A 25274-nucleotide genomic window follows, 5' to 3' on the forward strand; every position below is an offset into this window, starting at 1 on the left:
TTAAGAGTACACATTTGCTACATCAATTTAAAGAAATGTGCAATATTACTTTTGGACTTACATATGTAACTGTGGATCAAGTCTCTTAACAGCTAGAGACTCAATATAACCAGTGCTACACTGGAGTTGAGAGTTATATGGATGGCTAATTACATTTTTAATTAAGGAAGTACGACTTGTTGGACATTCCCTAGATCTCCTTATTCTATAAACAGACCCCCAGAGAAAGACTAACAACGTAATACAAAGGAAACATCCCTTTTCTTTCTCTCTCATGCCAAAAAAAAAGCATTTGGTAACAGACTTTTTCAATATGAGGAGATGAAGCAGGACCTGCAGCTGGACAGAAAAACAGAGAAGTTTTTATTTATTTTTTCACCTCACTTCATAAAAATGACTCTGAAGTGAATTCTTTACAGTCTATAGACACCCCCTAAATCATTCCATCTGTTGGAGCACTGAAGAACAAACACACAGTGCAGCCATTGACTTCCTCAGCAGGGTTTGTAAGCACATGAAGAAGGAAAACTTGCCTGTAAGGCCAAAATCCAGCAAAGCATTTGCACATTTATAAATTTAAAAAATCCCAGCTGTGTTCCTATGTCTTCTAAACACAGTTTATGAGAGCAGGGTCCAGTAAGTGGTGGGGTTACTTCTAAAGACTTGTTTTCAAAGAAATGTCTCAGAGACTGTGAAAGGCAGAAGATGACAGGAGGCAGGGATTAGGGTAAGGCTTTGTGTTGATTTTAATCACTAACTTCTACTCCTCCTGTCTCCTCCACGAATTCTGCAAAAATAAAAGTTCATTCTATTTTGGATTATAAATGGACTTGATCTGATTCAAACCAATGGAATATCTGAGTTCATATATAGATAAAATATTGTATCAGTAAAAAAATAGGCAAAAGAGCCTGAAAGCCTTGAGCACATCCACAGATGTAGGGATAACAGCTCATTCATCTAAACTCAGAAAACTCTGAATTTAGTGCAGTAACATGCTGCGTTTGTAAAAAGACTGGTAATTAGCAACAGATTAATTCTCTGTAGACACCTCTAAATTAGATGGACAAGAGCTGTTATCCTTTACTGTGGGGAAAGTAAGAATCTGAGAAATAAAGTCAGAGCTGCACAGTGGTGGAAACTAAAGGAAAACTTTACAGTCTTGCACACTCCAAATGGATATGGACTCCATATTGGATTGAATTCATGTTCATCTCCAATCAAAATAACAGAAACCAGAAAAATGAGGAAAAAGTAAATAATATCACTTGCAATGCTAATTTCATACCTTCTGATTTCACTGCATATTCAAAATTATAACTGTCAGAGATGCACATATGCCTTACTTTAGCTATGTTTGATAAAACACAAATGTATCTCACACTCAAGCATTCTTGGAAAGAAGCTTGTCAGAGAATACTTCTCTGTCAGAGAATTTTTTTCTTTCAGAGAAGATGAAAGGAAGATGGGGTGGTTTTTGTTGTAATAAATGGCTATAAACTCAAATTAAATCTGTACAGATTTCCTTAAAGCTATTATTGAGAAGCCACAAATTATTATTATGGATTGCATAACAACTGTACTGCGATGAAGTTATATCTCTAAAGTTATATTGATGTTGGGTAGATAAATGAAAAAGGAATGCTACACTACAACAGTAATCAATCTGAAAAATGATCCAGAGACTAACCAATGTCTCTGAATAAGAGAACATTAATCCCTGATGGAGATATTACAGACTAAATAATATCTAACTTAGCAATCTAAATTCTACTCACCATCTTCTTCTATTATGTTTCTTGTGGAATTGAATTTCAGGGGACTCCACAGAGTTGTTGCTCCAAGTCTGATTTTTTTTTTTTTCATTACTATATTTAATTGTGTGCACTGTAATTTAATTTACTGTAATGCTGCCTCTATTGTGGCAATGCAAAATTCCTTGTAAGAGTAGCCCATTAAAGTTTATTAAAAGTATTTATCATGATCCTCAAGAGTACAGATAACATTATGCATGGAAAACTGGGATTTAATGTAATTGTTACAAATAATTCAAAGCAGTTCCTTCTGCGTTATCTATATGTAAAACAGGAAGAACAATAATCGTAAAACAAAACTCAGCAAGATCAAACCTGGTTTTTATGAAGCTGCACGGAGATAAATAAAATACTTTGGAATGTAAGTCACTGTTCTGAAAAAGTACAGATGGGAAAAAACATCACTTGGAAAAGATAGTCAGTCCCCCAAATTGTTGTAAGCAATTGAGTTAATTTACTTTAATTTCCTTGTCTCTCTTGTTTTATCTTCCCATCTCTATACATGAATGCGCTGCTTTATTTCTTCCCATGTTTATTTTTTTTTAAGAAAACTCACTGCTTGACAGGCAGTTAATGCCAGGACTCACCCTGACAATGCTGTTCAGGATTGCAAATGCCACGTGCAGGAGAAGGGGATCTCCCAGCTGGGTGCACAACCAAACACAATCAAACCTCTTGGGAGACACGAGGCACAGGAGTGCCCCCGCGGACAGTGGCAGAAACAAGACACTGTCAACGTGCACCAAGTGGTTCTCTCTCCAATGGAATATGAGTGAGCTGAAACCAAGAGGAGTTTGGCACAGGTCTGCATGTGAAACTCAGACTTCTGGGTGTCAAATGGGCACCAGTGCAGACACAGGGGAGACTGAAGCTGAGTCACTTGGCAGCATGTTTCTAATGCGTAATACATGTGTACATATTCAGAAAATCTTACAATATTCCACAGACAAAAAATTTAAACTGCTTTCAGGTAAAAAAATTACTAAACATTTACAAGTTGGCAAAACTGAAAGCATGTTAATTTTCACTACTTCAAATAATACATATTTTTCTTTGCTAAGGGCTATCTTTAATCTTTACCCTTCCCACATTTCTCTCTTGCCCCTTCTTTGCCTTGCCTTCTTTAAAGTTTCATGGTCTTCCATCACCTTCAACTCAGAAAGAATAAAGCTGAAGCATTACCTCAATCTTTTGCCCTTTGGAAGCAGCCTAATTTTGTAGAAAGCAAAGAATGTGTCCCATCTTTTTACACACAGCAGTGTAAGTCTTACAAATGTCCCGTCAGAACAATGAAATATGTAAGTCTGTTTTAACATTACATTCAAGGGAGGCAATGAAGACTTTTAATATCACCACTGTGTTACATCAGTAATAAAAGAGCATCTGCTTGAGGTCTGATGTGGTTCTTCTGTGATGACAATGCAATTTTCTTAACTATCAGCTTCAGAGTATGAAATTTTTAACACAGAGCTAAATTGCCCTCTTGGCTATTCTGTTTTGAAAATGTCATCACTAATTACATGGAAGCATCACATCACTCCGTGAACTGTGCTAGTAGGAGATACTTGAATTGACATAGCTTGTTGAATCCTTACAACCACTCAAACACCTCACTCTTCAGATTGGAGCTCTAGTTTAAAAATTAATAGAGAACTATTTGGAGATTGCACTTGAATTTCATTTACTCACTCAGGTAGATACAAAGAGTGATTTATTCCTTGCACTGGTCATTGGCAAAACTGCCACTGGCTTCAGCAGTACAAGAAATGCACTTGGGACTCCGAGAGTGTTAGAGGAGATCTTATGGACCTCCTTAAGCATCAAAGAAAAATACTTCAACAATTTTCAAGTTTTATTTAAATTACAAACATTTAAAGTACTTAAACGAGTGTCCCACTTTCCTGGTTGTTTTAACCTGTCTTGGCATGTAACCAATCTATGAACTTTAATTTTTCATCAGTACTTAATACAGGTCTAGGGTAGGAAGATATGGTAATCTCAATTTTTCTGCCAATTTAAATTTTCAAATTTAAAATAAAACCTTGTGGTTCCAATACTCTATGTGTATGAAGAAACTTAAGTCTTTTTTATTTAATACCAAACAAATTCACTAAAACTAGAATATCAAAAAGGTCAGAGACTTCAGTTCAGTTTCTTTTAATAAGCACACACTTGCACAAATTGTTCAATATTTATAGCTTTTTTCAAGAAATCACAGACAAATAAGTTACAGAATCAATGAGGCAGACTGTTTCCAATATTTACAGCCCAAAGTTTATAGTCCAAAATTTGTCTCTGAGGGACAAAAAGGCCATGAAGTTTTTTCATTTGCTCAATTTAGGATTCTTCTCTCCTGGGGAATCTTTACTGAGCAAAACACCACCAGAGCAACCTTCACCAAGGTCTTTTTCTGTTACCTTTGCCTCAGGGAGACACTGGATAAGAAGTGATAAGGAGATAAATATGATGCTCCTGTGACCCAGCAATTCCTGATGGCTAATTCTTGACTCTGATGATAGTCCAGATCCTGCACCACTAAAACAAACTCCAGTGACTGGGGAACAACATTTACCTTGTGCAACAACCTGTGTCCCTTTTCAGAAACTGACACTGTGTACATGTGAGTATCTAATTACACGAAAATTAGCTGCAGTAAATTGGGCTCTAGCTATAATATTAGAATGCTCTAAAGTCTGCTGACACAAACTCACAAGTACCATTTTTTTACAAAAGTGCAACTAAAAAATTTCCAGCTGCCCTGAGGGCAGCATCAGGTTGCTTACTGAGACACATAAACGACTTCTCTAACAAGACAAAAAATGTCCTGTTCACATACTCCTGCCATGCCCAGGCAGAAAATGCAGAGAAGAACTGGAACCTGACTGGAGAAGTCAACAGACTGCCCCAGTGCCCAATCTTCAGACCTAGATTCTGAAGTGCAGGTCAGAGCTTACAGGCAGCACAAACCACAAGTCACATCTCCAGAGAAAAGATTTTTCTAGAACTTGAGAGACTCAAGCAAGGTGAAAGTCACTGTTCCAGACAAGGAGCTGCACTGCCTCATGTATGGGCAGGAAGCAGTAATTTGGTGGGTTCTGATACTGGTATCTTTTTCCAATCTAGGTACCTTTTTCCAAACCAAAGAATGGTTTGGTACTGATGCTTTGTCTTTACATGCTGCATAAAACTCAGCAGGGAAAAAAAAAAGGTGGTATATCACCCCCATTTAGGATATGGAATGATCTGGAGGCTTATTTAAGTATGACTTGAGAAGGCAGCAGGTTTTATATCAAAGTGAAAGGAACACTGTTGACTAATTTGGTGATAATCACAAAGTAATTTTACTTCAGCTATACTCCTCTTAAAATGTAAGTGATGTCAACTCCTTTTAAAATGGAAGTCCTACCAATCTGTAGAAACATTTAGGAAATGGGTTACAAATCGATCTTAACACTTTCGAAGTGACTGTGCATCTTTTGGGGATAGAAGAGCTGAACATTAAATAGCATGGGAATTTAAAATGGTTAAGAGACAGACATCCCTAGTCACTCTGTAGGAGAAAACAGAAGGAACTGGCTAACACAGAGAGACTTAATGCTCAACCATGAATTGGAGCAATATATCACACACACATCTTTCTTTCTCCACATATACATACAGATAACAAAGCTTACAAAAAGCTTACCTTAAGCCTAACTCCCCTAAGCAAAGTCAGAGTGTTACCCATCCAGTCAAAAAAAGCAGACCCATTCTTAACCCAAAAGGAATTGCGTAAAAGACTCTTTTCTCTGCAGCAAGATGGACTATGTACTTAAATGAATTCTAAAATTCAGAGAGGGACGTCATTGTAAATCTCTGACATAAATACAACAAACCACCTTTGTAAGGAAAAATCCATGCTGCAAAGAAACAAATAAACTTGAGAGAAATGGAAACAAATGGATTTCCAAAATTTTACAGCACAAACTGTAAGAGCCAGGCACTACTCTGCTGCAGATCATTTGAAACTGCATAAATTGAAGGAAAAGAGGCAGTTGCTCTTTCTAGCCAGGTTCTAAACCCAAAGTTACCAGGAGATGCCTGTTAACACAGATAAGCTTTCTGATATATATGGAACTAATAAGGCATCTCCTGGATCAGGTATGAAGACAGGACCATTTGAATATCAAGAAGGGAAGAATTAACCCTATGGAGCCAGTTAACTCTTTTGGCCCAAGGGCCTCATATTTTTGAGCTTGATTACACTTTAGCCAGCAAGTCAGACAGATAGTTAACTAATGGAACCTGCAAAAACTATTAAACAAAAAATGTTCCTTTCTGCCAGGAATGTGGTGCTACAAATGTTCTTGGGAAAGGCAATAGTCCCATAGAGAGCAGAGAGGCAAGAGGCATAAATATTAAAACATGCAGGAATATGACAAGAGATTAAGAGGTTTATGACTCCATATCTAGAGAGAATCTCACTGAACAAACATACTCTTTTTGTGCCAGAGGGAGGATAAATGACTGAAAGCACACAGTTTACTGTAATATCCAAAAATACAAATTTAGTTAAAAGGATGTGGCTGAGAAGCAGAGAAGACGACTTGTTTTTTTCTAGGTGTTGCACTCTGGGTAACATGGGAGTTTTCTGAAGAAAAGAGAGGAAAAACCTTCTGGAAACAAGCTGATTTGCACAGGTGCGAGGAACTGGTGAAATGTAAGAGGGGGCAGAGAATGCAGGGACATAAGACACCTAAGAGAAGCAATGGAAAAAGCATTTTTCATGAAAGTCTCATCCACATGACTTCTCATGAATGGATTCTATAGGCATCTCTAAGTTTAGACAGCAAACAAAAGAATGAAAAGTACGTGCTGAGAAGGTGATGCACAAAAGCTTCCCAAGGACTAGGAGCCAGAGTAGTAGCTCACGGCATAGTATCGACAGCTTTCAGGAAATTCTAGTTTCTAGACAGAAATTACATAGATTTTTCTTGAACACTCCTGCAAAACAAAGATTTATCAGCCAATATACATAAGCTGATTTCTTTTAAGGTACAAAACCCCACAAAAAGTCTCCAGATTTTGGTAATTTGTATTTAAATCAATAAGAAAGTACTGTATAAATTATACTAGTGCGCTTGTTTTATGACAACAAAACCGCTTTAACCAGAGCAAGTTGTATTTTCCTTAGCAATGTAGCAATCCACACCATTATTTATGCACAGAGTCAAACACATTTTCTTTACATTTTACCAGTATTTCAACCTAGAACAGCCTCTCTGAAATGCTAATTGTAACTATTACCCATCCCAAGATCATTCTCACACTCTTTCACTTGGAACTGGTAACAGTGATGCACATGGATCAGATAATTCCTACCTCTCACTGTAATTGCACAGGGATTTTGCTTTCTTTTGAGTCAGTAATGTCTAAATTGGATTAAGATAAATCGCCTATGAGCCTTTCACTACAGACATTGCTTTCATGACTGCTATATTTAATGCCAGTTTACCTCAGAACTTCATTTTTTACACCAGTCTTACAGAATGAGTTTCCATGAGGTTCATACTCAATTTCAGATTATTCTTAAGGACTAAATACCCTATGAAGAGGAAAAGAAAATACCCCAAATTTTGCTGACATACTCATGAGTGAATGTAGAAACTGTCGTGCTGGCACTGTTCACTATGATCAGACGAAAATCAAATGACAGGATCAGAAGAGTGACCAATCTCAAAATCAGAAGACTTAGTCTGTCTATTAATGTGTTTTAACATCTTTACACTCCCCTGTCTGGGCAATTGATGCTCTTGGCAATAATAATCTGAGTGGGTGGTTGAGAATGGAGTGAGTGGGCATCAGATGTAGCACTGATGTGAATTACTGCTACTTAGCAGAACATACACTCTCTCATCCAGGGAAATATTTTTTAATTATTTCATAAGTTAGACATAAGTAATTAAAATATTTTACCCGTCAATACTTGGAAATAAAATCAATAGTGTATTCAAAAATTATTATCTTATAATCATAACTGAAGTGTCACTAAATGTCTGACTCAAATGTCATAAAGAAAACACTGAAAAATTAAATACAATCTGTGTGCCTAATTTGTCTGGTTTGTGGGTTTCTTTTTTTTCAATATTGCAATTGCAGACCTCATAATGTCTATGTGATTGCTGATATACATCACCAAGACCAAATAATGCCAACCAAAAAATCCTGATTGGTCTTTCCTTTATTTTGGCATAGTATTGCTTTCATAATTTTAGCTACTGAGATTAATGACAGAGGTGACAGAAAGGAAAGAAGAATAATGCACATCACTACTGAAGGTCATATACACTTAAAATACAGTGAAATTAGCATTATTTCTGTGTTGACCATAATACTACTGTTCTACAGACTCTAAAAGAAGATACCACAATGCACTCAGTATATTTGGGTCAAATATAGATGAAGCTTCCTTAATGTCCTGGTTTTAGTTGGGATAGCATTAATTTTCTTCCTAGTAGATAGTACCCTGTTGTGTTTGCGATTTAGTACGAGAATAATTAATACTGGTAACACACTAATGTTTGGGTTGTTGCTAAGTAGTGTTTATCCCAAGCCAAGGACTTTTGAGTGTCTCATGCTCTGCCAGTGAGGAGCTGCTCAGGAAGCCAGGAGGGAGCACAGCCAGGACAGCTGACCTGAACTGGCCAAAGGGATATTCCATTCCACAGAACATCATGCTCAGTATATAAACTGGGGTGTGGGGGGAACTGGCTGAGGAGGAGTAACACTTACCTGCAAATAAATACTATGGGGCATTGACTGGGCTGTGATTCCAAACTGTTTGTTTTTTATTTTATCTATAGCGCATTTTTACACACATTTAAGCAAAATGTCCACTTTGTTATCTTTTCCTGGAACTATACCCTGAATAAATACTCAAAATATTAAAAAAAAAAAAAAATCTCTAAAGAAACAGAAAACAAAAGAGAAAACCCATTTATGTATACCAGTATTACAGCAATAATATATACAAGCTGTACTTTCTCAGGAGAAAGAGACTTCTCTCAGAACAAATGAACTTAAAACTGGTTTCTCTTTTAGGTGAATTATTTAAATAACAGTGGTAATATTGCAGCTGTGGAGGTCCAAGCAAGGTTGGCATAGCAAGAAAAAAATTATATTTAAGCAATTGATATAACTGGAAAAAAACAAATTAGCCATGGACTAAGAGTCTATTATAGGCCTTTTAATTAGGTCATTAATAAACAGACAGGCAATCTAAGTGTAACACCTAAAACAACATATATTTCAACACTAATGGCAACCAGAATCCAGATACAGTACCTTAGCTTTATCCCTCATGGATCCTTTTCCCAGGATGGACATTTTTGCACCTGTTTCTTCTTGTAATCTCTTTAAAGAGTTTCCTCTTGGTCCAAGCAATTTCCCAACAAAATTGAACTAGAATGAAAATAAAAGAACTTTTTAAGACCCACAGGTACTTTTCCAAAAACTTAATAAATAAACATGATGATTAAACAAGAAAATTTTACTTCCCTTTAAAAGAAATACTCCGACTTAGCTCTGAGCCTAACTGACAGAGATACAAGACTGCAGAACCAAGATATTCACCCATCTAGTGTGAAAGACAGTAAAAGCATTCATGGTTTATTGGAACCCCAGGAGGCGTCTCTCTAGGACGAACAGGCCAGTGGCCACTAGGATTAGCAAACTGCTAAACAAGATACTTGTTCATGAGATGGTACTGGGGAAACCCAGAGAATGCCCAGGTTCTTTCCCAAGTAAGCCACCTCTACTGGCAAGTAACATATCCTGCAAATTTAGAGCTTTAGATAGATTTTTAGGAATTGATGCTTCACACATCGACTTGAAAACAAGCTCTGTTTTGTGTATCGGCTTCAAATACCTGTTTTGCCAGCACCAGAACAAATCACAATCAATAGATCTGGTAGATATTCAAGGGCATTTTCTAAAAGGATTTTGTAGAACACTGGGCTTTGTCTGCCACGCTGCTAATATTCCTAATCACTGCACACTTCATGTTACTCATCAAATAGTTTTTTCTGTATGAAGAGGAGAGATGCCTACAGAAAATCAAAAGACAGAACAATCAATAAATGGGGTGCTAATATCATGTCGACAAAAAGTAGCAAAAAGGGGGGGAGTCTATTATGTAATGTGCTTATTCTGTAATCAATAGTCTCTTCAATTTATTTTTTTTTATTTTTTCCAGCATCCTTTAAAACGCTGTGGTATGTGGTCTTCAGAAGCTGACTGGAAATCATCAGCACTTGCTTAAGATGCTTCTGAATTATGTTCAAGTCTGAACAGACAGTATTCTGGTCTGGCTTTCAACGAAGAATAAGCATAGCCAAAGAAAAAAGGGTGTAATTGTATCAGCACTTCCTTGGTTTTATTTTGGAGAGAAAGAATATGACAATAAGAAATATAAATCAAGAAAATGTTGCTGTCAAAAATACACACAAATGTCTATAAAGATGTTATAATATATTTTGTTTCGCACTACCTTCTGTTTTGAAAATGGAAAAAATGTGGAAATATTCTTGTTTTCACTTTAACCAGCAAGAATATAACAACACAAATGCATCAGCCATGTTAGTAACACCCAAACTCTGAATTATGCCAGGTGCTCCAAACCCCAAGCTGGCTTTTAGTCCAGTGTCTTAATTAAAAATCACTTGTACTTCCTTCAAATACTGGTTAAACTATCTAAGAAAGTAGTATATAATCACAGGAAAAATAAATATGTAAGGCAAAATCTACTGCCACTTAAACCAAAATAATTGATTTCTGCAAAATAATGTGTCTGTGAGGGAAGTAATAAGTGGTAACATTTGCAGGAAAATTCAGCATGATTTGAAGCTCCAAAAGCAGATTTTTCAAGCTTGTGTGCTTGTACTTTTTTTCCAACTCTACTTGTTGAATTAATAAAAGTTATCAACTCTTCAAAATAGGGTAGGATTTAGAATCAATGATCCAATCAAGGTATCAACAATCCTATGTCTTCAAACTGTTGCCCTGTTTCTTCCAGGGCAAACTTCGCTTAGAAGAAGTTGTTGGCTTCAAACTGATTATTCAATTTTGTATGAAAATAAACCAAACAATGAGGAAGAAATGGCAGGAACTGAACTTTAATACTAGACTTAATGCATTGATAGATATAAGATTTCAATAATCACCCATCCCCTGTATATAAAGGTTTACTAGAGATGGCTGAGCAAACAGCAGAGCTTTTGTTCCTCTGCAGGGACCCCCTTACGGACAGAAGGGAAGGTGTCACAAGTTACAGCACCAAATCTTTTGTAACACTTACACATCACCAATCAGACAAGAACCATGTCCTGCTGCATCCTTTCAGTGTTTCTTAATATTAAGAAAAGCTACCCCTCAAAAGGTGAAAGAACGATAAAGTTATGTAACTTCAGAGGAAACTATGAGAAGGCCAACCAAAGCTTGATTACATTTGTTCTCTGAATGGAATAAAACTATTAAAATACACTCTGTGAAGATTTATGTTGGCCATTTATATTTAAGCACTTCATAAACTGTCTAATCATTACCTTGACATATTGCTGCAAAGGAGCAGCATGGCCAGCATAGGCCATGTTACGTACTAAGTGGATTTTAATCACTTCCCAAGAAATAAGTGGCTGGGGATTTTAATTCTATTGATTATGCAGCAGACAGACATTTCATCCACTATCTACAAAACACATATCAGGAAGGAAGCAGTTATTTACAACTAAAAAACTGACGTGCTCTTAGTTTGGTTTTGTCTAAAGTTGCAGAAAAGCCACGGCACTGCACCAGGCATCCTACTGTTGTGCTCAGTCTTTCCAGCATCAGTCTGGGGCCACTGGATATCCTCAGCACCATCTATAATCCCAAAACTCCCCAAGGTCTGAAAGTACTGGTAGAGTGACTTTAACTCAATTACTCAGGAAAAATTATATGCTTTATATTATGGTCACACAAAAGTAAAAGCAGCACATAAGAAGGAGGACGTTGCAGTGAACAGCACAAATTTTAAGAAATCTGAAACACATTTCTCTTTGTTTTTTAAACTAAGATATGCTAGGCAGAACCGATCTTAATACTGGAAACTTTAGGCTCCAATTACAGCCACACGCATGCACATGCAACCTGAGCATAGAGACAGTGAAGGAAAATGTGGAAACTCAGGCAGTTGGACTGCACATAATGGTGAGCCTTGCCCACAAACACACATTCCTGGTACAGCAGCTGTAACTGCAGATCTTATTCTGCAATCTCAGATCCAATCCAATTCTGCCATGTGTACAAATTTTCTCCAAATAATAGCAGCTCTAAGTCTCTGGGATAATATCTGGTCATATTAGGAGAGGATAGCTGAGAAATGCTGACACACAGAAGACAGTATTAACAGAAAGCTTTCACTGCTGGGGAGCAAACAGACTTCCACTTGAAAAATATTGTGTTACTAGATGTTTTTATAGGTGGCTTAACTTTTCAATCATGTTTATGAACATGAACTAGGCTTTCTGTTTGCTTGCAGAAACCCTTCATGGTTTACGGCAGAGATTTTGTTTATTATCTTCTCAGATTTTCTTCTCATCTGTCTGGGGGAGATGATGCATGTCTTCAGGGGAAAATGATCAGGTGAAAGCAGGGGATGCTTTACTTACAATCAAATGCACATGATGCTTCATGTATCAACAGCTGTGCAATAAACCTTCTCCTCTGCAAAATAAAACCTGACAGAGAATACAGGTCGATAGATCTTTCCTTTATCTACAGCCAGTATCTCCAGCATCTTCCCCACCCAATATATACACACAGTTTCAGCAGATTTATCTGCATCCTGATTACTTTTGCACTTCACCCCACCAAAGCAATCAGACAGTTAGGTGCTCAAAGCCAAAACTCTGGCTCCTCAGTTTTCATCAAAGTTTTTGTTCAAACTACCTCAGGACAGCATACCACAGGTATAAAAAATCTTAGGTATAGTTTACAGCATTATCATTCAAGCCTCAAGCTAACTACAATGACTGGTAGAAAATGCATGTTTACATTTGGAGGAGTATTTGTTTCCCTGTTTGATGCAGCCTGAATACATTTCTACTAGAATGGTAACATTTCTTACTTTATAAAATCTAATTTAATAGGGTTTTATAACCAGACCCAAGGAATATGCTTATCATTCAGAAAAAATGTTTGTGTCAGTGACTGTTTCTGTTTTGTACACAGATCAGTGTTCACAGCAGTAACAAACCTAGATAAATAACCAATAGGATAAGACAAATGGTTCCAGCTGTAAGATAAAGCAGAACAAAGTCCTGAACTGGGAGAAGAAATTAATTTCTTCTAGAAGCAGCAAAACAGAAATGGCCCTGGCTTGACAACATGAAACAGGTTTGTTATTTCTCAGCGTGTTTTGTTCAGCGTTGCTATCGGTTCCTTTGTGGAGAGACAAAGTGTCACTCCATTTTCAGAGCTACTTTTCCTCACAAAATCCTGTCCTTATTCATGGAGAGCAGGAGGGGGGTGGGGGTGGGGAAGAATCTTTCTAAATTCAGTCCTGTTCTAAAGAAAAGGGGAGAAGACAAAGACAGTCATTCCTGAATAAAACCTTACTGCTTGAGACCTGCCTATAATTAAGGTCCTATTCTAGGATTTCTGATAGTTCATTTAATTTAGAATAGCATTTATTTTAAAATATCTCATCTTTCTACATGCACAAGGGACTTCATGTTAAGGAAGTACTGGACTATTATGAAGGCAAATTTTATTTTTCTCAACATTTTGTAAGCATGACAATGCCTGTAATAACATGCTTTAACTTTTGGTCAGCCCTGAACTGGTGAGGCATTTGGACTGAGCATTGTGGGTCCCTTCCTACTGGACCTATTCTCTTCTATTCTCATCTATTGCTCAGCAGATTCTGCAGAGTTCAGGTTTGTCTCCCTCTATATGTAGCTGCTTACCCCATGCAATATCCGGTAGTTTTGGCTTTAGCAAAATTAATTTAGTGTTCCAGATAAACATGCAATGTTATTTTTTACAACAGCAATGTGATGTGATACTTGCTGTCTCTTGGAGAAGAGCTTCCGAAGACACCTGTTTGGTAGGACTGAACTTTGCAGGGCTCTACTTTAGCAGGGCATGTCAGGAAACAGCAAACAGCAGAAGCAGAAAATGAATGTACTCCAGAGAGGCCCTGGAGATCTACTCCAACGAATGTGTGCTACTGCTTTCTTACAGTGTAGTATCACAGAAGTGTCTCTGCAGCGACCCCAGAACCAAAGGAGAGAAGGAGAAAGCTGCCTTTTCCTACAGAGCACATTGGGTCTCATCTCTTTGTTAGGCTTTGAACAATAACCCAATGCCAGGCTGTGCACAGAAAAATTAAATGCTCAAAGGGAAAACACAGCTTCTTGAAAACTCTAGGCCAAATTAATTTCAGGTTTAAATCAGTGGAATCACTTCAAAAATAAATTAAATCTGATTAACAAAGTTAGAATTATTAAAGCTACTGTGACTAGAAAATTTACCTAAGAAATAAATGGGGTTTTATTACATCTTTTTTTATCTTGAGAAGTGCTGGGAACTTGTATTTATGGTGTGCTTGAAGAAGATGCTGCAATACTTGTATGGCTATTTACTAGCTCATTGCAAGCAGCTATATCTACAGTGAAAATATATTTTTGGCATAATTCCATGAAACAGATGGTCAGCAACTCCAGACAAAAATCTTCTAGATGTAAGTCTACACTGAGATAGGAAAATATCCCCTCACTTTACACTTTTAGTAGTTTTCAGTCAGAATTTTGGTAACAAGTTGTGGCATTCAAATGAAGTAATTTAAATGAGCCTTAAAATGAAAATAAATTTTCTGATAAAAAGAAAAAAAATTGGTGTCTGATATACCCTCATTTAGTTAAACTTTCTTAAGTCAGGAAAATTTGCATGGCTCTTTCTCTAATACATACATTAGTGGTGTTATTTATTAAAATCTGCTCATCTGTAAAACACCCAAGCATTTTATTTCATGTGTTTCTATTTTTAAATCTACTGTGAGGTAATTGAGGAAAAGCCAAGGAACAAATTAAAGTTGTGGATCTATATTAAGTCCTCAATTAACAAGTTGCTAATTGCAAAGGGTTTATTATTTAATTAGAGAGGTATCCAAAGAGATTCATTGTACCAGGCACTGCACAGCCATGCAGGAAGACATGATCTTGACCCTGAAGAGCTGTCAAGTATGCCAAAAAAACCCAAAACAGGCATTGCTGAATGTATGTAGCTACTATTGCTTATTTGGATTGTGAGGAAGTGACTGCTGAAACTACTGCTATTAAAATCATCAGGCTCAGTTACCAAAAAGGATATTATTACTCAAAGCAGGTGCAGCATCAGCGTCTGCTGACAGAAAGACCAGACCAGAGCCTGCTTTTGCAACTCAGAAAAGAGAGAGAGGATCCTAGTGTTCAAGGCAAGGCTGGATGGGGCTCTCGGCAACCTGGTCTACCAAACTGGTCACCAGTCACAGGTCGTGACTGATCCCAATCCATGTCTCTAAAAGGTCGGGAAGTTCTTTGATGGCTCGCCACTCCTTACTGGGAAACTGTGCGAGAAGAGCAGTATTTTTAAAAACTGCAGAGTATGCAGACTTTATTTTGTACTGAAGTTGTATTTTATTGACTAAGGCAAGAGGGTTCTTTAGGACACAAAGCTACCTGGCTTTTAACATTTATTCTATCCAAGCTTGAAGTAGTCAACTTTTACTATTTCCAGGAAAATAAAATACAAAGTAAGTAAAAAGAAATTCTTGAAATTGTGTGTCTAAGACTGGCTCATTTGCAAGACATTACCTAAAATGGTATTTATACAAAGGCCAACAACTCGGGCTGCAGAAGTGCACCACTGAGCTTTTGCCGAAGTGCACGAAGAAGTTTATACTGAGTATACTCACAGGTATGGAGATAGGTACCAAGACTACAACACTTAAAAGCACAATCAACATTTGGCTAATTGGACTTATTACTCCCACAGATACACAATTTACCGGTCACAGTAATAAACACCATCTGCTCTTTGCTAACTGGCAGCAACCTAACAACTTTTTTCTAACTTGAAGAGTTTGTAATGTAAAAGGAAGATCTAAATAAGTTTTAATACAGTGGGACTTTCATGCATATCATCTTACTCTTACTGAGCTGAATATGATTTCATATTATGTGAAAGATTTCTCTTTGCCAGATGTTATATTTGCCAAGATAAGCTCTAAGTCAACAAGAAACAGGGTAAGTTAGGGTTGAATACCCAACCATAAAAATAATGCATCTTTCCCATATATGTTAGTGGACTACTCAAATGTAGCATAAAACACAAATTTCTTATCAGTCAAGGAAATTATAACAGTTAATTTGGACCCAGTGTGTTAATGAACTGATTTAACATACCTCCTTATAGTATCTAATTTTGTAGACACCATTGTATTAAATCACAAATGGCTTATGTTAATCTAATTAAAAACTCTGTTAGTCAACTTGATTTTGCCTTTTGCTATTAAAGTAATTATACTTACAGCAGCATTTAAGTATCAATTTACATATACTGAGTACTACGCAAACAATTTTATCCTCAAGTCACGTTCATAATCAAAGCAAAGCATTACTTTAAAGTGATTGACGTATGCGAACTCACATAGCTCTGCGGAAATTAAACAAGCCTGTGAAAGCACTCCAAAATATTTTATGAAACTGTTTTTTTCACCTTCCCCTGCAACATAACTGTGCTTCAGACTTCGTTAATGTAACACAGAAAAAAGTACTTTCAGGATAACACCTTGAAAGATCAAGACATACAGTATGTGACAAATGAGATGGCAAGCATGAGCTGGAGGGCCTGAGTGGCTTTGAATAATGCAGGCTGTAATAACCAACAGTCTTGCTATTGAGATACAACTCCTGGATGAACAAAACTGCAGTTTGGATGCCCCTACCTGAAAAAATATTAAATGATCTGCTAATTTTTTCACTTGCACCTTTTTTCTTATTCTCGCACCCCAGGCTAAGATCTGATTCACACTTAGAAGAATATTATAGAAGTAATATTGAATTCTCCTCTAACACAAAATTAAGAAATGCCTCAGGTATATTTAATAACCATCTCGTTTAAACTTAATATTTATTCCATCACAATTACCTTGCTTTAGCACATCTACAACCTTCAAGAAGGATGAATGTGTTCGCAAAATACATATTAAAGAGAGCCACCAATATGAAGGCAGGGAATATTTTTGATTCACCTTGTCAAGACAATATGTCCCGAGCTCCAGCTCGTCAAGGGAGCTCTCCTGGAAGGGTTGAAGTGACACAGTTAGCCATACCCAAATAATAGACTTGGTATCTAGGAAGATGATTCAGGGTTTGAAACTCACTTTCACAGTGGCACCTGACCAATATGTGTGACTCAAGTCTGTGTGCTGAATTTTCAAGCACATCAGTCCCATTTCCACACTCTCCTCTGCCTTGAGCTGCTGTTCATCTCCAGTTTAACTGCCTCATTCATTCAGTAACTGTGTGAACTTTGGTATCTCACACACATTTACATGTAGAAAAGCCATAAATTCCAGGTCTGGAGCTCAAGGCCTAGGTCCTGCAATGAACAGAAGAATAACTTCTAGTCCTCTTGGGAACCTGCATCTTCCAGTACTCTTTCATGTTCCTCCAGGAAATCACTGCATTCAAGTGTTACAAATGAGGAAATGTTTTGATTTGCAACCCTCAAGCATTTATACTCCCTGTCTGTCTGCAAATGCAGTAGGCACTGAAACGAACTAAAACGATGACAACAAATATGTGACAAAACTACATGAAACAATAAGGAAAATTAACTTCCAACAGACACTGAGGGGAAATGTCAAGTGCAAATTTACATGGAACATTATGTTCTCTGTAAATCTCAAAAGTGCTTTGAAGCTTTTTTATTTGATAAAGACCATACAAGTCTTAAACACTTAGATTATAGCAACATAAGAGGAAACAAACGGATACATTCTTAAAGGTAAAAACTAAGGATTTGTTCCATTTACTGGCAATGTTTTCCCTCCGCAAATTTATTTACAGAAAATTTTATTCCCCTTAAAACTGAATACACCTATAAATATTACGGCACCAAAATAAGAACAAAACAGTGCACTTCAACCTGCAGCAACAATGAAATCAGTGAACAACTATTCACTCATGTAATCTTCTCCACCTAAAACACTATACAATGATGTTGACAATTGAGCAAACACATTCTCACATTGACAGCACCATCCTCAAATCACAAAGTGGTATATATTCTTATATCATTAGATTAATATGAGCAACTGTTTTATGAAAAGATTATTTATTTTAAAATCAGTGTGTAACATAGAATTTTGTGTAAATCATTATATTCATAGAGATTTGCCTCAGATGACAACTTTCGCCCTTGCCATGTCTTTTCTTATGGCATGTGGCATTCTGCATTTTGTTATAATTACAACAGAAAATGGATATTCTGAAATGTAATTTCCAGACTAAGGTTTGTCAAATGCTTGTAGATGCAGAGTATGGGCATTACGTGTTTGGTTATTCTAAGGCCTGTACATCCCCCACTTAGAATAATGAAAGCAGCTGTCTCATTAATCTTTAGCAAATACGAAAGAAATTAACTCCATGCTTGCTAACAAATATGGATGCCCAAATCCTAAAGGGGCTTTCAGCTGATGAATTCCAGTGTCACAGCAGTCAAGCCTGGTGAGCCTAGAACTTTACTATTCTCTCGTAAACATCACAGAATATTTATAACCACGACACAGAGACCTGTACTGGTGGCTCTGAGGAGAATGTGCATCCTGTGGACCCCATATGTCTGTGCAGACTCCAGAGACACATTAGCAGCAGCAATTTGGAGTCCTTACATTAAAAAAAGAAACAGCCAAGGGATGCAGGACAGAACTTCCGGAGATGAAATGTAGGTCATTTGGGAGGTGAAAGCTGCGACCTGCGCGGCAGCAGCCTTTGCCATGTTCTCATTATGGCAAGTGCAGTCTCAGAGAGATGGGGATGCTCTGAGGCAAAGCTACAATCACGGGCTGAAACAGAGGTGTCAGGACGAAGAACTGGGAGACACCTGGAACTGAGGCCACATCCAGGATAGGAAGAGTCTGTACAAAAAGAAAAGACCTGCTTTGAAGTACAAGGGATCCAGCTGTGGGTATGCCTAAAAACCAAAGAGATGGCATATGCAGGGTATGGAATAATATTTAATTCAATTCTTAAATTCAAGAAAAAGATATTTTTAAAATCTGACATTGTATTCAAATAAGGGAAACAAAAAAGACCATAAACTATCAGCCAAAAAAAACCCAAAGTCAAATCCACACACAGCAAGTAAGAGAAAACTTTGAGCAACAACTTGGAGAAGTATAAAAAAAGAAAATAAAACATTATTCAGAGACTTGGAAGCCAGACAGAGAGCTGGTAGGGCTAACAGATGTTCAGGCTATAAAAGGAGGATTCAAGAAAGATGAGGTCAGAACACAAAAATAAAATACTTTTTCTCCATCTGGGTTCATAATGGAGGAAACTGCGACAGGTGGTTGGGAGGAAGGCAGTGCAATAAAAATTTTGTAAGAATTTCCAATTAAATTACTACAAATCAGAATAAACAATACATTTAGTGAAGACTAAAATAAATACATTAGACAGGTAAAGAGCTAAGATGGCTATTTTAAAGGGAAATAATTTCTCAGGCATCTGTCAGTGTTCTCTAAAGAACAAACAAACCTGGACAAGAAAACAAACTGATAACCAGATACCTGATTTCCAAAAGACCAGGCTGGCATGGTATTAGAAGGAAGGGCCTCTCATGGAAACTGAAAATGTGTTTAAACACTGGAGAAAATTTGTAGTAAATTGTCAGTATTCACACTGAGAGGAATTAATTAATCGAGTCTTTCAGAGATTCAGTACGAGACTGAAGCCAGACAAAGCAATGAACAGTGAGAAAACAGACGTTACTGATGATGCTAAGGTAAGTCAAGGCTCTGATGGCTGGACTGGCTATAAAAAACTACATCTTATGATACTTGGTGATACAATTACAGCTGAAAGTCCGTATAAATAAATACAAAATATATCAAAAAACATTCCACCTTTATAAACAAAATGATGTGCTGATTCTAAGTCCTTGGAAAGTGTATCAAGAAAAATAATACCTCAGGGGGAAACAGGAGACCCTTGCAAGCAGCAGTCTCAGAACCAGCACAAGAAAGCTTTCTGCACAGGAATCCTCCAAATTTGAGTTTTAAGAAGGATTGACCAGAAGATTCACCAGAAGAAATGACCCTGAGCTCAGGAGCTTTGTTGGAAGTTGGGGTAATATTTTGGGGATGTATCTCTGCATAGTTTGACTTGACTCTATTTTGGTTTTAGGCATCCAGTGCTGGTCACTGCTGGAAGAGCTAAACCACAGCAGAAGTCATGCAGGAAATAGATTATCATGTCATTTGCAATATTTTGCAAGAGTTTGAAATAGTCAGATGTAGTGAAGCAAGTATTACCATCTTTTTATAAATCACATGCTATGATCATCAGGTGAACTGTCATCAAAATGTTGCAAAAAGTCTTAGAAAAAAACAAAACAAAACGCACCAGCATTTTGTTCATACTGTATTATACTGCAGAAGTAATTATATGTTTATGCTAAATTTCATTTTGAGATGTATTACAGTCTCCTTTCAAACTTGAGATGTACATACAGAATTCTTGTATTTTAGTTCAAACATAATTGACTGAAGTTTATCAGAAATATATTTTTGAATATATTGAATATATATTTGAATATTAAGCTCTAAAGATGCAGTTTTGACAGTGATCTGGAGTTGTATCTAGAGATTTTGTTCAGATGCAAAGACAGCAATTTGTAACAGTGATGGCAATTAAATAAATTATATTCTTCATTTAAATAAGTTATCATCCCTGAAAAATTAACTACAATCCATCTATGGTGGCATGTTTTCTTCTGCTATTCAGGAAGAGATGTCAATGTGTGGGGTTTTTTTTCATCCAGATAGAATATGACAAATTAATGAATTCCTTACATTTCTTCAGACTGCAACTTATAAAACTAGGCTGAAGGCCTAATCCTACTCCTATATTTGTCCAGGAATTCTCATATTTTTAGGATGAAGAAATGGATGCAATGTAACTAATATGGATGTCATAGAATTATTGCTTAACACACTGGTTCTCATACAACTCACACTCATATTGGTCTGCTTCAAATGGAAAAAAAAAAAAGGAGAGTGCAGAATGGGGTTGTCTCTGCTTTTTCCTATTGATTTACTAAAAACATAGTGATTAATGATCTGACATATACTTTATAAGACATAATCTAAAAAAAGGTTATTATTCATCTCCTGTAACCTTAATTTTCAAAGATAGCACTTTATAGCTTTTCAGTGTAGATTTAGACTTAATTGCTAAATTGAAAGTCATGTATTTGTGAAATAGCCTTTTCAAATAGTAACATTAATTAAAATTCCTTTTTAACTTTGTCACTGAAAAGCATCACATTTATTTACAATATGACAGAATTCACCATGACAGACTAAGTGAAAATGTGTTTGTTATTAGATCAGATTAGATATAGATCTAATATATATAGAGAATATAGATTAGAGATCAAGGTTTATCTGTAAAATAAATGTTTTTCAAATATTTATTCTAGCTTTATAGATGTCTTGGGGTGACTTTATGATGTGTATCCCATATCACTGCCCTATGCCCAGAAATTAATTCTTGTGCCTTTCTACGCCTCTAAGCTGAGCCTGAGAGGGGGAAGGAAAACTGAGAAAAACTTTTTCAAAGCAGTTTGCAGCTTGTTCAAGGTCACACAGAGATAGAGACTTTTTTTTTTCCCATCTGCAGCAGGGGAGCAAGGAAGCACCAGGCTTGCTACTGCCCAGTCAGTTTCTGGTCAGTTGTTTCAGTTTCTTTTTCTCCGGAGAGAGACGGAGAGCCGAACTTTTTTTCCTTCCCTGGAATTTCAGATTTTCTCCCTTTTCTACTGGACTGCTTCAACATCAGAGCACATTGGGAGGACTTTCCACCGAGCACAGAGGGCCTGGCCCTGGGCCAAGCCCCAGCTCCAAGGAGACCAAAGGGAGGCCTCTAACACTTTCCCAGGTTTTTTCTCTGCAGTGAAAGATTTTATTATTTAGCATTATTTTCCTTCCCTGTGTGTTTGTTCAATAAATAGCTTTTATCTCTTTCACTTTCCTTTGAGGAAAATTTATTTTTCCTGAACCTGGTGGGGGAGGGGTGGTGGCCTGCCTTCTCTCAGAGGATATATTTCTAAATTTGGCCAAACCAGCACAATAGTGTTTTGTGGCACTTACAGGCCATAGGCATGCGGTAATTGGCAAATTCCTTAAGAATTATTTTTGAGAGGTGCTTATAAAGCGATGAAGAACTATCTACTATTAATATTAAAGCAAACAAATTGGTTTATATAAAATTAGAAGACACGGTGAAGATAAGAAATGAGTCAAAAAGAAAGTGAGTCAGATGTTTACAGCACAGGATTTATGGGAAGTCTTCAGAAAACATGGCAAAATATTCTTTTACTAACAATTACTGTTAATTTGCACAATCTGAGTCTACCGCATACTTTGGAAAAAAAACTTATGTCATTACATAAAGTTAATGAAACATTCAGTGTACTCAGTTTCTCCTAATTTTCATATAAATGGTTTCAAAGTGCTCTTGTAAACTGCTAAATGACAGCTTTCACAGCTAATCAATATTTTTTGTTTTATACTGCAAAATTTTAAATGCCATTATCAGTAGACCCATATGTATATAAATAAGTCCTTGTATCTTAAATTAACTCCATCAAAGATTTTTTACTGTAACCTCTAATTTTTTTATAAGCAGAGCACAGTCCCCATTGACCTGAAAACTAGAAGTAATCAATGTGCCAATGTCTCCAAGCAAAATTTAGTACAGCATCTCTGAAAACAAATCAAGCTCTAAGCAGAAACAGTAATTTGTTAGGAGCTATAAATACCTTCCCATTCTATACAAAATGGTTCCTTATAACTGAGATTTCCCCATACTACTGGAAAATACAAGCCAGAAAAAAAATTATTGATTAAAACAATATTTGGCATGTTTTCCCCTTTAAGTGTTTTCTTTCTTAGCTCTTTGTCTTAGCCTGTATCATTAGCAGTTCTAACACGTTTAGCTAATTACTATGAATCCTTACTTGTTTAAAATGACTGTACACATCTAATCAGATCAGTTTCCTTTCAGGTGACATGGCATTTTCAAACCCATTATCATGTTAAAAAAAAAGCCCACTACATATTTAAAGTATTAAGATAGAATACTATTTAGGACAAACTTCAGAAAAAAAGACTATGTTCTAGTCTTGCCAAACAATCGATTTCTGTTTAAATTCATTTATTCTATTTTGGCACAATCAAAATTAGCTTATATAGATATATACAAGGAGGTTATAAATTGCCAGGACTTAGTGAGATATATTACAATGGCGAGCAGTGTCCCAAAGGAAATAGTGTATGAACTATAAACCAGAGAATTACAACTTTAGCTGACTAAAATATACATTATACATACGCAACACAGGACTGTTCTCTATGTTTCAAATATTCATGTTGATGCATTACAGCTCATTTAAGTAAAAATAATTGCAATGCAATGACCATGCTGTCATTTGGATTATGTGTCTGCACAGATTTGAAGAACCCATTCCCATTTCTCCTCACTGGCAGAAGTGGGCAGAGGAATTGCTCTCAGTTCCGTGGTCAAGCAGCTTCTGCTTGGACTTTGGAAATTATTAAACCACCAAGCAGAGGGGGCTGCACAGACTGCGTATCTGCATGAACACAGTGTCAGGAAACAAACCCAGCGCTATAGCTGGACATGGGCAATGCCAGCGTTGTTACAACTGTTCAGGCAAGGCCTTGGGCCAGTCAATGCGCCCTCTCCAACAGTATCCAAGCAGTCCTTATAACTGGGCCAGGAGTGATTTCCAAGATGCATTTTTAATGAAGTCATCTTTTACAGAGATAGGAGATGCAATGCTAAGGACATGGCTAGACCGTACCAGCAGGCCACAGAGCCGGCAGGCACTGCCACTGTTGGATTTGCCACATTTGTTTTGGTTACTGCTCAAATCCAAGAGCAAAATATTTATCTTCTCTGCTGTACTGAAGTTTCATCCTGATTAGATTAATGCTGTAAGACTCTTAAAACCCTGTGACATGTTTGCATTAATAAAGAATTTCCTATAACAAAGTCATTCAGTGTTTCAGGTATTACACATAAATATTAATCAGTTAAATTTTGTTCTCTGCAAGGCTAAGACAAGACTATCGATTACTATTATAAAGTTAAAAGGGAGAGGGAACTAATTTCTTAGCCTACAGTACTTTTTAAAAACTGTAAGAAAAGTTAACTTTCCAAACAAATGTAATTAAAGTGTTTTGAGGGAAGAACAAAATATGACCTTCCCCTTTCTACCCAGCTAAGCCAACCACCATGTTAGTGGTAGCAGCAGATTGAAAAAGCAATTTGGAGTGCATCACAAAACCTAAGGAGTTTTTCCCACCCCATTTTACAAAAACTTGGTAATAAAGTACACTATCTTATTAAAACCAAGGATTATGTGAAATGAAAAATATGCAATTCAATACAAAACACAAATAGAGGCAAAGACCAAGAATTCTATGGGTCAAACGAATGCTAATTAATGTATTTTGGGAAAAAAAATGAAGCAGTATTTCACAGAGTCTGAATGACGCATATTTAACCTATTACAAATATCAAAATGAACCTACTAGAAATATTTAGATGATTTGGGAAAACTGTGGATGACTATATGTCATCTTTGTCTTTCTGTATTTGCTGGGTAGAGTCCCTCTCAATACACTAATAAAGAAGCTTAGAAGCCATGGCATGGAAAATTAAGTTCCTTGTCATGGACTATGCCCAAGACAAGAGTTAAGGAAGAAGATAATGTTGAGATGGACTGCCCCATGCCAATATTGAGTCTCTCACTAAAGATTTTGTATTCTCCAAATCAGTTAGGCAAGCAAAAGAGCTTTACTTTGGTCTGGACTTCCACGGGAGCACAGAGAAGTTCTGGCTGCATCAGATTACCTGGGAGAAGTGCTATAAACCCACACTAGGCACCTGTGCAGAGCACAGACATAAATGGCACGGGCAAGTACCACAGAAACAGCAGCAGCAGAGCAAGCTGCCAACAGGCTGCAGGTGGAAGGCTGAGCCCAGCACCCATAAAGGCGTTGTATCTCGTGCAGTCTGGCACCAGCATCAGCCGCAAGACAACCACCTTCACTGCACGCAGTCCTCCTCAAATACCCACCTGAGACAG

At 36.9% G+C, this 25274-nt stretch overlaps 1 protein-coding gene across 18 annotated transcripts in view; it reads right to left on the reverse strand.

The window, feature by feature from the left end:
• Nucleotides 1–25274, reverse strand: part of KHDRBS2 (KH RNA binding domain containing, signal transduction associated 2) — a 344845-nt gene that overhangs the window by 224970 nt on the left and 94601 nt on the right. For all 18 annotated transcript variants that reach the window (XR_007202175.1, XR_007202174.1, XR_007202172.1 and 15 more), the window contains one exon: nt 9138–9254. Coding sequence is in view for 1 of the 18 variants with exons in the window: in XM_048296678.1 (XP_048152635.1) it covers nt 9138–9254 (117 nt within the window). In the remaining 17 variants the exon portion in view is untranslated. The remainder of the gene's footprint in view (nt 1–9137; nt 9255–25274) is intronic.

The sequence above is a fragment of the Corvus hawaiiensis genome, chromosome 3 (genome assembly GCF_020740725.1).
Source record: "Corvus hawaiiensis isolate bCorHaw1 chromosome 3, bCorHaw1.pri.cur, whole genome shotgun sequence".
In the NCBI taxonomy this organism is placed as follows: domain Eukaryota; kingdom Metazoa; phylum Chordata; class Aves; order Passeriformes; family Corvidae; genus Corvus; species Corvus hawaiiensis.